Source organism: Pseudorasbora parva, chromosome 4, assembly GCF_024679245.1.
Source record: "Pseudorasbora parva isolate DD20220531a chromosome 4, ASM2467924v1, whole genome shotgun sequence".
Taxonomy (NCBI): Eukaryota; Metazoa; Chordata; class Actinopteri; order Cypriniformes; family Gobionidae; genus Pseudorasbora; species Pseudorasbora parva.
The window spans coordinates 47,619,516-47,637,912 of record NC_090175.1 but is presented as its reverse complement, the minus strand read 5'-3'; the positions used below and the strand labels follow the sequence as shown (position 1 = coordinate 47,637,912).

General features: G+C 36.1%; 1 protein-coding gene across 2 annotated transcripts in view; it reads right to left on the bottom strand.

The window, feature by feature from the left end:
* Positions 1-18,397, bottom strand: part of sdk1b (sidekick cell adhesion molecule 1b) — a 299,372-nt gene that overhangs the window by 53,989 nt on the left and 226,986 nt on the right. For both annotated transcript variants that reach the window (XM_067442041.1, XM_067442042.1), the window contains 5 exons: positions 17,396-17,494; positions 15,407-15,598; positions 14,661-14,782; positions 8,645-8,754; positions 8,002-8,152 (listed from right to left, as the gene is read on the bottom strand). In XM_067442041.1, the coding sequence (XP_067298142.1) occupies positions 8,002-8,152; positions 8,645-8,754; positions 14,661-14,782; positions 15,407-15,598; positions 17,396-17,494 (674 nt within the window). The remainder of the gene's footprint in view (positions 1-8,001; positions 8,153-8,644; positions 8,755-14,660; positions 14,783-15,406; positions 15,599-17,395; positions 17,495-18,397) is intronic.

The window sequence follows — 18,397 nt, the reverse complement described above, 5'->3', positions numbered from 1 at the left end:
CAGGTGTGGTGGTCTGGGTGAGTTTAAGGATAGGGTTAGGTGTCAGGGAAGTGTTGTATAATTTACATTTTGATAGCAATTAACATAAAATATTTAGTTCATTAACTTTTTTATTTTGAGTTCTTGCAACTCAAATGAGTTACTTACTTTACTGTAAAAAGTTGTCAGAACTCAACAAAGTTAAGAAACTCAAAGTTTAAGTGAGATTTTTATTTTGTGCTCATACATTTTTTTATTCATAACTCTTTCCTCGCCATCGTTTAAAACATTTTCGGTGTTTTTTAACATTTTCACCATCATTTAATAGCCTGTAGAATATTTAGTTTTATGAATATCTGAGAAATATTTATATATATAAAAGAAAGAGCAGTGTTATATAATTATAAACGTCACTACATACATAAATATCAGATGTATAATTGCTGGTCATGTAAGCAGTACAACTGATTTTAACATTAATAATAATAAGAAATGTTTCTCTTGAGAACCAAATCAGTATATTAGAATGATTTCTGAAGAATCACGTGACACTGAAGAATATAAAAAAATCGTAATATATTTTAAATCATAATAATATGTATAATACTATAATACATTTATTTGAAGAATAAAACTGTATTCTTCAAATAAATGTAGCCTCAGAATGCATAAGACGTAATTTAAAGATACCAACCCCAAACTTTTGAATGGTAGTGTATAAAATCAGATAAAAAAAAACTTTAAAAGAGAAACTTAAGTTGTTTAAATATATTTTGGCCAATTATATTGATATAGTACTAAATTTTAAGAGCTGAAATAGTTGAACTTATTTTCTGCATGTTAATCCAACTCAACAGGAATTCTAAATGAAAGTCACAGAGCTCATCCCAGTGGCTAAGTTCTACGATGATTTGGATGAATGAAAACCTTCACAAGCGTCAAATTGTGTGCAGCAAACAGAAAGGAAGTTCCTTAATCTCTTCATAAACATAAATTAAATGACATTTCAAATTGGCTGTAATGCAGCTCAGTCCCTCGCCTGCTTCAGCTGTGCGTTGCGCATTGGCACATGGCTCCGAGACATTTTCCAGAATCAGATGCCAAGAGTTCATACATGGTTGCTCGCCTAGTACTTTAATGCACACTCGAAACCTTACGATGTTCACAGCTTCAGTACATTGACTGCTTGAAGCATTTCAATTAAAATGATTTGGCTAGTCGACGAATGCAAGTGACTTCATAAACAGTAAACACGGGCCAAATCAAAGTCCTCATGGTCTTCACAATAACCTGCTAATCTTTAGTTGGTGGCAATATCATGTTGTGATATATGATGTGATATTAAAACAACACAAAAATCTATCTCATCCATGTACATTTTTTCCCTTCTAAGTAGCCATGGTTACAACAAGTAATAAGAGTGTTGATGAGCTTTATTCGCATTGTTTTATTTTCAGTCATGTTAACTCTTTCCCTGCCACTGACAGATTTTTTTTTTACTTTTAAAAGGTAAGGGGCAGTATTGTGTATCTTTTGGGGGGTGCTATTATACATCTTCTGAAAGAATACAGTATCTCTGGATCAAAACAAGCAAAAAGGAGCAAAAACAAGTAATAAAAACATTGCAAATGCACGTTGTAGAAAAAAAATGATTTTCTCAGCTTTTGTTTAAAATGTTTCTTTGTTATGAAAGCATTCAAGTGTTAATAAAAGAATGCATGAAGCTAAAATATATAGGCTCTGCACTTTATTGTGATATATTGCATATTCAGATATTCATACAAAGTATTCACACCTGGAGCCATTACATTTTTGTAAAACGCTGGTGGGGAAAGAGTTAAACTACACTGCTCAAAATATTTTAAGTAAAAAGTTTAATTGCTTTGAGATGTATGAACTCATTTCTTTTAATTTAGACTAACTTAGGTTTAACTGAAACTGGGCTGGGATTTTTTATTTCTCAGCTTGCTTTGACCATGGCATTCGAAAGGGAGAATAAATGCTAAAAGTGTTATATAATGTGTTTTATTTTATTTTTTATGCAAGATTAATGGTAAGGGAGCTTTAGAAATGATTGATGTTTTGTTATACTAATTTAGAAGAGTTTCTGTTAATGTGGGGTTTTGGAGAGTTTCCATCATGGTGAAAAGTGGCACATGCTGTTTGGTTTGAGTGCAGGTAAATTATACGTTTTAAGTTGCTGTACTCATTCAGATGTTATGCCATGCTATTGTTAACATGTTAGCACATTAGCAAGCTGGCATTTTCTGAATTAGTTTGTTATAGCTATCAAAATTGTTATGTCGGGGACACTAAAATATAACACTAAAATTATGATCTAAGTTATTTAACTAAATATATAAATAAAATGAATGAATTAGGTCTTATTTAATTCTATAAACTATTATACTGATCTGCCAACATTGTCGCTATATGATAAATTAAAATAAGCTGATAACATCACTGTTTTGTTTAGAACGCCTGTACAGCCGAATCAAATTTGGTTGCAATATTGTCTTGTTTGACATTGTGAAGCTGCTTTGAAACAACCGTCATTGTAAAAGTGCTATATAAATAAAGTTGATTGATTGCTTGATTGATGTTGAGATAACCTGATAATTTTAAGTTTAAGGGTTAGTTCACCTAAACATGAAAATTCTGTCATTAATTCGTCATCCTCATGTCGTTTTGAAACCCGCAAGACTATTGTTCATCTTCAGAACACAAATTAAGTTATTTTTGATGGAATACAAGAGTTGTATGACCCCTCCACAGACAGATATTTAATTAACACTTTCAAGGCCCAGAAAGGTAGGAAAGACATCGTTAAAATCATCCATGTGACTCCAGTGGTTTCACCTTAATTTTAAGAAGAGACAAGAATACTTTTTGTGCGCAAAAAACAAAAAAATATAACGACTTTATTCAACAATTTCTTCACGTCTGTGTCAGTCTCCTACGCTGTTGACGTAGTAAATACAGTGCAGTGCTTCTGAATTACATCAGAGCTTACCACTGGCGGAAGCTGCGCACCTGAGCACCAAGACGCATGGGTTTAATGCTGGCACAGGAGCTGGCCAATGTAAACAGTGTAAGAGACTGACACACGTGAATAATTTGTTGAATAAAGTCATTATTTTTGTTTGTTTTTTGTTTTTTTTAGTTACTGCCCAGAGTCGAAGTACTCTCAGAAGTGTTATTCTGCCATACATTATAGTTCTCATTTTTAATCCGCTTAGAAAAGCGTCACATTTTAATTTATGTCACCATACTTGATCGTTTAACTATTTGTGTAACTGTATTTAAATGGGAAAACGTGTTTGGTCGCTTCTAACTTGATCTCTGTTTGGTACCATAGTGAATGAACTGGGCTTAGTGGGCCAAGCTAAATGCTATCAAAATGTCACCGCATGTCAGAGAGATTAAGTGTACGCACTCAGACGAGAGAGGTATGTATCAACTCGTTTTAGTTAAAGGGTTACTTCAGCGATTAGCATATGGCTTTGTATCAGTAGAAACCCTGGAGTATATTCAAATGATTGTGCTTTCCCCCCTCATATCCCCCTGAGACAAGAGATTTATGCATTTTATTTCTGGAAAAATTACTCCTATGATGCAAATTGACGATATTTGCATCATAGGAGGAATGTTTGGAATAAGGCTAAAGACTACAGCCAGCGGAGGGAGCTGTTTCCGCATGTTTTGAACTCGCCCATGGGGGATGGAGATCACACTCAGCTCGCAGGGAGAGCTCAGCTGGCAGCTACAGGCACTCATTTAAACGGAGCTGTGGTAAGCAATGTAAGTGTTTTAATTTCTCAAATTAATTTCTATGAAAGTTAAGCTTGCAAAGGCATGAACTGAAAAGCGCCAGTCTGAACTCGCGTTGCGAATGTATGCCGCGAGTGTAGTCGCGATTACCTCAGCTCTCATCACGAGCTCACTTATCTCACTCCTGCAGTTAGTGCTCAGTGCTGTGATACTCGCGCTGTGACTCACTCATTATATTTAACAGACACATTCAGGTTTTAATTGTAGTGTCTTCAACTCAGCCACAGTACAGGTGGCTTTGGGAATGGCCTCACAGGGCAGCGAAGCATTCTGGGAATTGTAGTCTTTCATCCCCATGAGACAACAATACATTTTCTGTCTTTTCTCAGTCTAGAAGGCACCAAATACAAAAATAATTTCACATTTCTACTACATTGATGACCCAGTTTAAATACAGATTCATCTTCCCAGCGCTGAAGTACCCCTTTAAGGGAATAACATAGCTTAATATCAAAAAGCGGTGAAGTATCCGTTTAAACATCATTTGAATCAAAACTGCTTAATGTTAGTGAATGAAATGTGGACCCAGGACAATCTACAGGACTTACAAGCATTATGGGTGTTGATGGACTCGATCTCCTCCATGTGTGTTTGATCCTCGCTCTCAATCTGATCTGGAGACAGTCTTTTACAAAAACGTGATTTTCACAGCTTCTTGTTCAAAATGTTGCTTTTTTATGAAACTTTTTTTATGAATATGGGTTTTTATGAAACCCATATTCAAGTGTTGAATGCAATAAGCTAGAATAAAACGGTTTTGTTTTGTTTGTTTAAAAGAACAGGGTCAGCTCTTTCTTTTATATATATAAATATTTCTCAGATATTCATAAAACTAAATATTCTACAGGCTATTAAATGTTGGTGAAAATGTTAAAAAACGCCGAAAATGTTTTTAAACGATAGCGGGGAAAGAGTTACGAATAAAAAATGTATGAGCACAAAATAAAAATCTCACTTAAACTTTGAGTTTCTTAACTTTGTTGAGTTCTGACAACTTTTTACAGTAAAGTAAGTAACTCATTTGAGTTGCAAGAACTCAAAATAAAAAAGTTAATGAACTAAATATTTTATGTTAATTGCTATCAAAATGTAAAAGTTAGCTAACTTAGTCCTTCAAGTTAGGAGCAATTAACATGCATGAGTACTACAAACTCAAAAACTGATTACTTTAAAATGGGAACATCATAAATGTGATGTAACTGATTAACTTACAGGGTTTACAGTGTAGATTATGTGTGGAGAGTGAATAAGACAGCAAAATGTACAAGATGAGTGGTTTAGCTAGTTCATCTCAGTATGAGGAATGAAATTAATAAGAGTATCTGTCTAAATACTTCTGAAGCTCAATGCATTTCCACAGCAACCGCACATGAGACACATCTTGCAGTGTAATTTCTCCTCATTAAAGACATTAAAACGTAAGAAACTTGGGTTACTTGGTAAATGACAGAGGAGTGTTAAATGTATAACCTTTTCTTCAATGGCAGCTACATGGAAGTTTTAGTACGAGCGTAATAAATTACTATCCATAAAAAAGAGGTTAGAGGTCACTGTTTTCGTTTTCAGCGCTTGTGAAGTACTGCATTAAGCTCTATTATGTCCTGAGGGTAATTTTTTCGGCACCAGAACCCCACAAATGTGTTACTATGACCAGCGGAGGCTTTACAGAAGCTGTTTTTTAGAGTAAATGGACTCCTGTCTTATGAAATGACAGCTGCATGTTATGTGCCTCTACAACTCAAATTTTTCGATCACACTTCAGGCTTTGAAAAGGTGAGAGTGAAAAAAAAGGAGAAGTGAAGGGGAAAATAACAGCAATTACATCTGATACTGACAGACACTATCGCTCGTGATAGCAGAAAAACAGAGAGGAAAAATAAGCTGTCAACCTCTTCCAGCATATCCCTCACCTATAAAGTGTGTGCAGACAGTATTTGTGTCCATCTCTGCGTGTGTTTGAGTGTGCGGAAGTCGCTATATTTGCATGAGTGCTCCTATTTTAATGATAATGTTCACACAAAAATCCATAACCACCTTCATTCGATGCAGCAAGAAAACCTTTTAAAGCTCCTTCGTTCTTATAAATGGCATATAAATGTTAGAGGGAACGATATAAGAAAAAAACAATAATCACTTTGTCTGGCGCTAATGATATAAGCTTTTATCAATTTTATAGAAAAGTCATTTAAAAACTACCCAAAAAAGTCTTACTCATGTATGTATGTGTGCATGTCTGATAGACTTAGACCAATGAAAATGGCATTTAAGTTTGATTTAAAAAAAAAATGTTTTTGAAGAACTCTCTTATGCTCAACAAGGCTGCCTTTATTTGATAAAGTAATATGACATATTACAAATTAAAATGACAGTCTCTTGTGAGCAATAAAGCTGCGTTTATTTGATAAAAATAAAGTAATATTATGAAATATTACAAACTAAAATAACAGACTTTTTTGCTCAACAAAGCTGCATTTACCTGATAAAAAATAAGCTAATATGAAATATTATAAAAAATAAAAAAAACAGTCTCCTATACTCAACAAGGCTGCATTTATTTGATAAAGAATAAAGTAATATGCCATATTACAAATTAAAATGACAGTCTCTTGTGAGTAATTACTGCATTTATTTGATCAAAATAAAGATAAATTATGAAATATTATTAGAAACTAAAATAAAAAAATTATGCTCAACAAAGCTGCATTTACTTGATAAAAAATAAACTAATATTAAATTGTATAAAAGATATTAAATAACAGTCTCTTATGCTTAACAAGGCTGCATTTATTGGATACAAAATAAAGTAATATTGTGAAATATTATAAAAAATGAAAATAATTTATATATTTTAAAAATGTATTTCATTCATGTGATGGAAAAGCTGAATTTTCAGCAGTTTCTCCAGTTTTCCAGTGTCACATGATCCTTCAGAAATCTAATCCATCACTGCTGAATACAAGTTTTAAATAGACTTTAGTTTAAAAATAATAATAATCTGACAACCCCAGACTTTTCAACAGGATAGTGCAGAACACAAAATCACATTTACATGCGAAAAAACTGGACTTGGTGTGAACTTGACTGTAACTGTTCGAGGAATGACCTAGGTTGACAAAATGTCCCCAAAGATGGGGATATCTGAAATTCTTGTCCATGTAGGGACATTTTCATCCCCCTGAGGAAGCTTATAGATCAGACTAAATGATGTAAAAATGTGAAAATGCATAAAGTTGTTTTGTGTGATAGGTAGGTTTAGTGTTAGTTTAGGGGGAGAGAACAGTTTGTACAGTAAAAAAAATAGTTTTTGTCTATACAGAGTCCACATAAAACATGAACACTGTGTGTGTTTTTGTGTGTGTGTGTGTGTGTGTGTGTGTGTGTGTGTGTGTGTGTGTGTGTGTGTTTTGGGAAATATGAGGACACAAATGTGTATAATGACATGGGTATGACATAGGTATTACAAGGAGAGGGTGATACACACATGATGAGTTTTTTTTTGAGAAAGTAATAATGCAGAATGTTTCCTGTGATGGGTAGGTTTAGGGACAGTGGCAGTGTAGGGGGATAGAAAATACGGTTTGTACAGTATAAAAACCGTTACGCCTATGGAATGTCCCCACATTTCACAAAAACAAACGTGTTCTATCTCGGTGGGGACTTTAACCTGAATGCATACACAGACTCATTGAGACTTGTGTCACTGTAGGGACCTACATTTAATATAATTAATTAGATTTAAAAATGCAAAAAGTTTCGTGTGATGGGTAGGTTTAGGAGTAGGGTTAATGTACACTCTAAAAAATGCTGGGTTAAAAACAACCCAAGTTGGGTTGAAAATGCACCAACCCAACAATTGAGTTGTTTTAACCCAATGGTTGAGTTGTTTTAACCCAGTGGTTGAGTTGTTTTAGCCCAGTGGTTGAGTTGTTTTAGCCCAGTGGTTGAGTTGTTTTAACCCAGTGGTTGGGTTAAATGTTGCTTAAGACAACCCAATTGCTGGGTAAGAACAACTCAACCATTGGGTAAAAACAACCCAATTGTTGGGTTGGTGCATTTTCAACCCAACTTGGGTTGTTTTTAACCCAGCATTTTTTAGAGTGTAGTGAGAGAGAATAAACAGTTTGTACAGTATAAAAAGCATTACGTCTATGGGAGTGTGTGTGTGTTTGGGAGAGATTTTCCCTTTCTCACCTCCCAGCGAATCCTCAGGCTGGTTTCACTCGCAGAAAACACTTTGAGATCTGCCGGGGCCACATCCGGACTAGACTGAAGGGTTTGCATCATACGAGAGGGCTGACTGAAAGGACTCGAACCCACAATATTCACCTGCTTCATCCTGAACCTGAAAGCCAAAGGTATGGAGGGGAGGGGGAGAGAAAAACAGTGTTTTTAATTCCCTGATCTTGCTCTTGAGTAGTGGGAGGACGAGGGATTTTGGACAGGATAACAGATCTCTACAGCCTCTGATCATCTGTAATCCCTTTAGGACAGGATAGTGTGCCGAGAATCAGAAGACAATCTTTCCACAAGACCTTGAGAAAATCAATTAAGTAGAGAAATAGAAAAGGGGAACGAGAGAAAGAGAGAGAATAAAGAAGAAATAAAACCAACATAAAAGATATCTGGAGATACATAAATGCGGGGAATGCTGGAATGAGTGTTTAAATATTGAAAGGTCATAAACAGCTGAGATTTTAACACCAAAACTGAAACGCTCGACAGGTTTGTGAAGGTGCTTTCACTCTAAAGTTTTGGGCCCATTTGTCACCACGTTTTGGTTTATTTGATTGATGTAAAAGTGATTGTCTGTTCAAAAATGGAGCAAAATGCTCACCTGTATTGAGTGAAGGGGATGAGATTGGGAATCTCCAGAGTGTCTGAGGCTGGCGGACTGTCCCTCTCGTACAGAACCTTCCATTCCTCTTCCTCAACCACCGTCCCCACCTGTGGCCACACAGAGGATGTGTTTGAAGTGAAGAATGTACTGCCTATTGCATACTACACTGAATATAAATACTATTTAACACACACACACACGCACGCACGCACGCACACACACAGCCAAATATGTATATGCTTCATTAGTTACATAGGCTCATTATGTTCCATGTTTATAGCAGCTAGAAATGTCTAGAGTTATCTTCCTGAAAATAAATATGATACAACTGTTTTCTACAATACAGAGATGACAAATAAACAATAGCATTATTCCATGATAATAGTTTCATATAGTAGATGTTGTTGCATGACCTCCTCAATAATGCATGTGCAGCGAGTGGTTTTCAGTCATCATTTGAAAATAAATGATTTTATTATACATTTTATACATAATACATTTGAGCTATTTTGTGCTTTTATTCCAATTGTATATAAAAATGTATGAGCTAAGAAAATTCCATCAATCGCACTGGAAGTAGAATTTTACAGTTCTGTAAAATAAATGCATTATTATAACTTATTATATACTTGTTTTATATTTTATAACACAATCAATATCATTAATAAATAAATAATACATTTTCTTTATTGATTTGTTGAATAATAAAATGCAAAATACTTTAAGGTTTATCGCAGCTGGCACTTTTACAGGTATAATATGATATATAATATTTTACAGTACAATAGTTTTACTATAGTAATTGATTTCTTTCTTGGTTTATTTATTTTAACATGACAACAACAGTAATAATAAATATTATTATTACTTTTTTATTTTACAATGCGATAGTATTACTATAGTAACACATTTATTTATTGGTTTATTTGATTTGTATTCAAATCTGTCATAAACATTTTATTCTTATTATTATTTTATAACAATTGGATTTTATTGTAGTTCAGTATAATACACGCATTATTATTATCATTATTATTAATACATTCTCAATTTTTTAAACTTACAGTACAATAGTAGTACTATAAAAATGTGTTATATTGCAAGCACGTCAAAGCCCAGAGATATTTTAACATTTGTAATCCAGTTCTGTGTAAAAAATGCTCTAACTTTTGGTTGTCAACTGAAATCAACATGACAGTCAACAAATAACTCACAAATTAGATTTAGATTGCTTCCAGTTCATATTAGGTTTCACATGATGTATACCGCAAATATGGGCAAATCTAGGTACTGTGTATATTGCACATCCTGCCTTCCTCATTCCTCCAGTGTCATTCCAAATATACTGAGAGTCAGAATCAGCAGTCAAAGCTGATGATAGAAAAACTCCAGACAGACAGTGAAAAGCAACAGCAAACCAAACCAAGCTGCGCAGAGAAGAACCCATATCAGAGCTGATGCCTTTGTTTCCTGTGCTTTATGGTTTCCATTTTTTCCGCTAATCAAAAGCATGTTGCCATAGAGTCTCCACAATGACATGTGAGAGCCATAAAGGGCTCGTTTTTGTAAACACCTTGATCTTAATATGGCCGTAATGAGCTAATTAAAAAGTAGATCCTTCCAAAAAAAAGGCTACAAAGAGACACCAGGTAATGTAACCCGTCATTATTTGCAAACAAAAACTGCTTATCATTTCAAACCTGTCACGTGACTCACATTTCCTCCAGTACCTCACTGAGAGCTGCTTCCATTTATTCATAAAGCACCTTGTGATTAATATCATGCGTTTAGCTCTTTCCTATCATTTTCATGCATACACTGTCAAAATACTTAAAAGGGTCCATATTCTACACGTCTAGAGCATTTCAGTTCCCTCCTGAAGTTCACTTATAATGTGAGTCAAGGGTTCTTACACAGAAATATGTAATTTAATATTTTCCAGCTTCTCGCTGACATTGTTTTTGGCTACTGCACCTTTCAAATTTCCATATGTAAATGACCTCTGGCATGATTGGCCAACCTCACAGTTCACACCATCATTGATCAGGTTGGACTAGTGAAATTAAAGGGATAATTCACCCAAAAATGTAAGCACAAACTGCTATACTGTATATGTATACATATTATATAAACACATATTACATGTGATTAATCGATTTGATAGCACAATCACACATATACACTCACCTAAAGAATTATTAGGAACACCATACTAATACTATGTTTGACCCCCTTTCGACTTCAGAACTGCCTTAATTCTACGTGGCATTGATTCAACAAGGTGCTGAAAACATTCTTTAGAAATGTTGGCCCGTATTGATGGGATAGCATCTTGCAGTTGATGGAGATTTGTGGGATGCACATCCAGGGCACAAAGCTCCCGTTCCACCACATCCCAAAGATGCTCTATTGGGTTGAGATCTGGTGATTGTGGGGGCTATTTTAGTACAGTGAACTCATTGTCATGTTCAAGAAACCATTTTGAAATGATTCAAGCTTTGTGACATGGTGCATTATCCTGCTAGAAGTAGCCATCAGAGGATGAGCACATGGTGGTCATAAAGAGATGAAAGTGGTCAGAAACAATGCTCAGGTAGGATGTGGCATTTAAACAATGCCCCATTGACACTAAGGGGCCTAAAGTGTGCCAAGAAAACATCCCCCACACCATTACACCACCACCACCAGCCTGCACAGTGGTAACATGGCATGATGGATCCATGTTCTCATTGTGTTTACGCCAAATTCTGACTCTACCATCTGAATGTCTCAACAGAAATCGAGACTCATCAGACAAGGCAACATTTTTCCAGTCTTTAACTGTCCAATTTTGGTGAGCTCATGCAATTGTAGCCTCTTTTTCCTATTTGTAGTGGAGATGAGTGGTACCCGGTGGGGTCTTCTGCTGTTGTAGCCCATCAGCCTCTAGGTTGTGCGTGTTGTGGCTTCACAAATGCTTTGCTGCATACCTCGTTGTAACGAGTGGTTATCTTAGTCAAAGTTGCTCTTCTATCATCTTGAATCAGTCGGCCCATTCTCCTCTGACCTCTAGCATCAACAAGGCATTTTCGCCCACATGACTGCCGCATACTGGATGTTTTCCCCTTTTCATACCATTCTTTGTAAACCCTAGAAATGGTTGTGCGTGAAAATCCCAGTAACTAAGCAGATTGTGAAATACTCAGACCGGCCCGTCTGGCACCAACAACCCATTCTGACATTCAGTTTGGAGTTTAGGAGATTGTCTTGACCAGGACCACACCCCTAAATGCATTGAAGCAACTGCCATGTGATTGGTTGGTTAGATAATTGCATTAATGAGAAATTGAACAGGTGTTTCTAATAATTCTTAAGGTGAGTGTATATATATATATAGGACAACATCAGTAATGATGACAGAATTCCTTTATCACTTTAGGACTGAACAGGTCTTCTGTTAGTATTTAAATAAGGGTATGTTAATGAGCTACTGTTGGTGACACCATTTTTTGCAGCTTAATATTCATAAATTATCTGGGAGAACTGAGGAGAGAGGAAGAAAAATGCAGTTTTCCAAATATGTCCCTTTCAATATCATAAACCATATGTTGAAATAACAAGCACTTGGTCTCCAGGAAAACACCATATCTACACAGCGTGTTTTGTGCAGCCCTGTTCGAGCAGAGAAAAGGTGAAAAGATCACAAAGGGAATTTGAAATCAGCAACCGACCTGGTCTGGGATACAGCTGTGAAGAAGTCAGCTGTAAAAAAACATCCCAGCACAAGCTGATTTTTAACCCATAGACTTAAGACCCCATTAGTGCCACCTCAGTACCTCTAATCTTCTCCTCTCTCTTTGCTCATCCCTCCTTCTGACTCCCTCCCTCCTGCTCTCCCTCGATTAAACAGTATTAAAGACAGGAACGGAGAACACGGAGGGAGAAAAGGGAGGGATCTCATTAGGAGGAGTTTTTCTCTTCACGCTGCACAGCACTGGACGCCATCCAAGAGGGGCTTAACACGTATGCTCGCACACACAAACACACACACACACCACACCTAAAGGGCTGGGAGACATGGTGCATGACATCTCCTTAGCCTTCTCGTACTATGTCACCTACAGGGTGTGCGTGCGTGTGCGTGTGTGTGCGCGTGTGCGTGCGTTTTCTTCGGGGGAAGATGTTTTAGTGCAAGAGCAAGCCTGTTTTTCCCTGGAGATAAAGTACCTGCCAGACAACAGCATCTTCACTGGAGCACAGCCTGCCAGACAAGGGCACAACACACACCCACAAATACACACAAACTTACACACATGTTATGAGCACATACACTGAGGAGTCATATTCCACAGAGCAGTCTTGGCAGAAAGAAAATTGCAGTTTGTGGAAACGTTAAACATTCTGCAAAAGGAATAGTGTCATTTGTCGCAAAGTTACTTATTTTGCAGGGAAAACAGCAATTTGTGGCAAAGGTAACATTATTTCAGAAAGAAAAACAACCTTCAATGCAAAATTAATCAATTTGCTGAGAGAAAATTGCCATTTGTGGAAAAGTTAACCATTCGACAGCCTGGTTATTGACATTCGGGCAAAGTTAACCATGTAACAGAGACAAAAGTGCCACTTCTAGAGAGAAAATATATTTAATTAATTCAGTAAAAAGTATAATTTGTGGCAAAGTTGACCATTTTGGAAAGAAAACAAATGTAATTTACAGCAAAATTAAAGGGCTAGTTCACCTAAACATGAAAATTAGCCCATGATTTACTCACCCTCAAGCCATCCTAGGTGTAAAAACACAGACACAGACAGACACAAACAACCATTCACTGCCATTATAAAGCCTGGAAGAGCCAGGACATGTTTTAAATATAACTCTGATAGTACTCGTCTGAAAGAAGAATGTCATATAGACCTAGGATGACTTGAGGGTGAGTAAATCTTGGGCTAATTTTCATTTCTGGGTGAACTACCCTTTAACGATTTTGGAGAGAACATTTCTATAAGTGGAATTACCATGGCATACAATACAGTTGTTGGGGAAGTTAACCATTTTAGAGAGAGAACATTGAAAAGTGTCATTTATAGCAAAGTTAACCATTAGGCAGACAAAATATTGACATTCGTGGGAAGTTTAACCATATCTTTTCTGAGAGAAAAGTGCCATTTGTGGCAAAGTTAACCTTTCAGCAGCCAGAAAACTGATATTCATGGCAAAATTAACTATTTTGTTGAGAGAAAATTGTATTTTGTGGCAAAGTAAACTATTTTGCAGCAAGAAAAGTGTCATTCATGGCAAAGTAAAACATTTTGGAGAGAGAATTGTGATAAATAACAAATTGAACCATTTTGCAAAGAGGAAACTACTATTCATGAAAAATGCAACAACAACAACAACAAAAATCACAGAGAAAAGTGCCATTTGTTGCACAGTTAACCAATTGGCAGGCACAATATTGACATTTGTCACCACATTTACCATTTTGTCCAGAAAATAATGCTATGTGTGACAAATTTAATTCTAGGGAAAAGAAGAAAAAAATATAAGTGGCAAAGTGAGCCGTTTCAGAGAGCAAAAACTACCTCATTCATGAAAAATGAACAAGTTTTTCTGAGAAAATCTTTAAGTTGACAAAACACTCATCTGTTAAATTGCGGGTAACACTTACATTTTAGTGTCATTGTTTCTTATAGTTAATATAGTTATAACTATAAATTATGCATAATTACATGTAACTAAACCCAAACCAAACCTACAAACCTACCTAATCCTAACCATACAGTAAGTACATGTAGTTACTTATCATTACTCAGTACTTAAATGCATATATACAGTGTAACAAACTTTACACCTTAAAATAAAGTGTAACCCTATTTTGTACAGAGATAATGATGGCAAAGTTAACTGTTTTGTTAACTTTGTTAGCCATTTGTGGGAAAGTTAGCCTCTTGCAAACAAACATTTGACAATGGAGGGTTACATTTGCTACATTTGAAACACACACACACACACACATGCACAACGCCTACACACCTGTCCTTCTACGATCCATTTGGAGATGGCAGTTTTGCCGTCACTGCCAGGGCGGAACATTATGGTGGCGGAGCGAGGACTGATGTTGGAGATGACCAGATTGGAGGGAGCACCAGGTAGCTCTGTTTACCAACACAACAAAACATATTTATGTAACTCACATGCTGCTCTAATAGAAACATTTCCATATTTTCTGTTCTGTTCTCTGTCTGTTTTCTCCATCCTGTGTCTTCATTATCCTTCAAAGAAAACTCCTGTAAATGGGCCCATAACTCACTTCAGAGTCGATTAGGTTTTGTGTACAGCAGTGCTCATTGTGTTTGGGTATATGATTAATTGGTAATTAAATGGATTGATAATGATATTTGGGTGGTTCACGGTGGCTCATTCAACAGTAGATAAAGCTCGTTCTTTCCTGACTCCACGGCATATCAGTGGGAGATAATGAGTGTAGCTTGGCTTTTGGTCATCATCATTTATTTCATGTTCCCTCTAACACACACGCACACACACAGCGGCCCCAAGAGCTTCATACTGACTCTGTGTGATGTATTACAGTCTTACTGACTGTGTCTCGGATTGCTGGTCTATGTGAAATATGCGCCCCACTGCAGCATCCTGTTTCATGTGCTGAATTTCCTTTAGAGTTTGAACGTGGTGACTATCACTGATTCCCAGGGGAGAATTTGATGCATTAAAGTGATGTTAGCACTGAAGTGTGTGTTTGTTTTTTTGAGTGTGGAGACCTGGCGGCAGTCCTGTTGAGATGGTCGATGAGGTGGCAGCACCGGTGCCGGCCTGTGTTACCGCAGCCACCTGCAGAGTGTACGTCGTGAGTGAAGTTAGCCCGGTCACTTTATACGCCAGCGTGGAGTTGGACAGAGTCTGAGATACACGCGTTTCGTTCTGACCGGCCTCCTCCCAAAACAAGACGTAACCTTTGGAGAGATGGAAAAGAGAAGAAGAGAAAGAGAAATGTAAGCTCTGTTCCACAAATTAGTGAGCCGTCTCACTGCTTCATGTCTAAAATGGGCAGCAACTTTATCTCATAAGTGGCTGATTTGAAACGCATGGATCACACAAATAGTGCAAAGTGCGTAACCCGAAAGATGCAGAGGATCAAGTAGCTCACAGCTAATAACAACAAGGGGCCAGTTGCCTAAACCTTGTTTTGGAAGTTAGCCAGTCAACCAGTAACTGTTTAGAGTTACCCACATTGAACACCATGATTTAAGAAGCAGTCGTAAAATGACATGTTTGTGGGCGGATTAAGTTGTTTGCGGGCACTCAACGTAAAACATTATGCAAAGGTCTTTTCTAGTGACGTAGAACAGCCACACAGTGAGATCTGAATTAGAGACGATGCGTTTAGGCGGTTCAGAGTCGTTTCTTTTTTTGGGGAGGCAATAACTTTATTTATTGTGCACATTCCACTTTACAAGTTTGCAGAACGTTTACACTCACAAACAGCTATACACGGCAGGACATGGAATATTTAAAAAAACAAAATAGCTTTAAACTTATTGTGATGTTTTTGACATTCTAGTTCTGGGACAAGGAACTAATTAAATAAAATGTATTTATACATGTATGTATATATGTATTTTATACTATATATATATAAATATATATATATATAAATATATATATATATATATATATATATATATATATATATATATATATATATATATATATATATATATATATATATATATATATATATAGTATTTCCTCAAATAAAAGCCTGTAGTCAATTAAACGCCGGGCCTCTGATAGTGGCTGGGGGCGTGGTCAGCACCAACAAATAAAGGCCGGGGGGAAATGTGTGGATAATCTCCTAAATGGCGTTAATTTAATGTGCATTCAAGTTCATCGTAATGTTCAATAGGGTTGTGCCGTGACAGCTGACCGACATCTCGATGGTTCGAAACCATCCTGATGCCAGTGGTGCCCGTTCTTGCGAGTGCGATAATAATTAGTTGGGTTAGTAAAATAATTAATATTTATGTAAAGAGATATAGTAAAATAAAAAGTGTTTAAAACTGCACAACTCTCAAGTGGAAGGAAGCTTTTTCCCCTCACGCGCAATAGGCTATAGAAAGCGCAGATGCGTCAGATGCGAAAAAAAACAAAATCATAATTTTTTTAAAGTAGACAATAATATTTATGTAAAGAGATATATTAAAATAATTAAGTGCTTAAAAGTATACAACTCTTAAGTGGAAGGAAACTTTTTTTCTCTCAGGTGCAACCAAAAGCCTGTAGAAAGCTGAGTCGGGTTAGTAGGCTAAAATAACTTCACGTGCAACCTATAATAAAAATTAAGCATGGAATAAACATTTTTTTTAAACCAATTAGGCTACAGTAATTCTGACCGAAATTTCTTTGTCGCCTTTCTGGCTGTTGTTGTAGGCTAAATGGTGATATGTTTGCATGTTTCTTCAAAAAAATCAATGACTTCGGTCCACTGGAACGCTATCGCTTTTATTCGCTATTAATTTAAAACGGTTTATTTAGAGCAATTATTTTCCAAACAGATGGAATTAGAAATACAGGCCTGCCCTGAATAAAAGCCTGCTTCAAATAAAAGCCAGCTCCCTTCTGCAGTTCAGTTAAATAAAGAATTTATCTGAACTGCAGAAGAATTAAAAAAATAAATATATATATATTCATCGGAGTTCCTGTGAATTGGTGAGTGAGCTGTAGCTGATTGGATGATTGAGTCTGTTCACCTGTGATGATGCCATTCTTGTCTTCTGGTTCCTGCCAGCTGATCCTCAGAGATGTGTCCAAGATCTCAGTGAAGCTCATTTGAGTCACGGGGCCCGGTTCTACAACACACATATACACAAAGTTAAAGGTGCCCTCAGCAGTGCTACTGCATGTTAACTGACACACTCTTTCTCTGAAAAATGTAAATATTTTATTATATTATATTTGTAACATGTATATTCTGTTTTGTTTCAGTTTTTACTGTTTCCTGTGTTTCCTGTGTGAGTTTCCCTGGTTGTTATTAGTTCCTGCACCTGCTCTGTTTAATATCGATTACTCTCCCTGTGTATTTGATTCCTCAGCTCATTGTTCTCGTCAATGTTTAAGTGTAGTATAGATTCGTTTTTTTCTCCTGTATGTTCTTAAAGAATTATTTAATTTAAAAAAGTGATTAAATAATGTTCCCTTGAATATCCTGTGCAGTGTGCATTATAAAGCCACATTATATTATATTATATTATATTATATTATATTATATTATATTATATTATATTATATTATATTATATTAAATTATATTATATTATATTATATTATATTATATTATATTATATTAAAGGGCTATTAAATGCTTGAATCTGATTGGCTGACGAATGTTCTAAGGTGTAAAATTATTTTCCGGGAAACGCACGGCTAAAGTAGTTCTTGACCGCATACAGTTCCATATCACTTTCAGTTATTTCAAATGTCTTTACTGTTAACAAAAGCAAAACAACCAAAACCCACAGAAACACTGACCAAGAAAAGAAATATAGTAAACAATAGGATAAAAATTACAAATTATTTACTTGTTTTTCCCACAAAATTACATTTAATTAGGTATGAAATGCAGATACTCTCTCACGCTCTCTCTGCTCCCCCATTCAAATGCACGCACGCACACACGCGCACACACGCGCACACACACGCGCACACACACACACACACACACACACACACACACACACACACACACACACACAC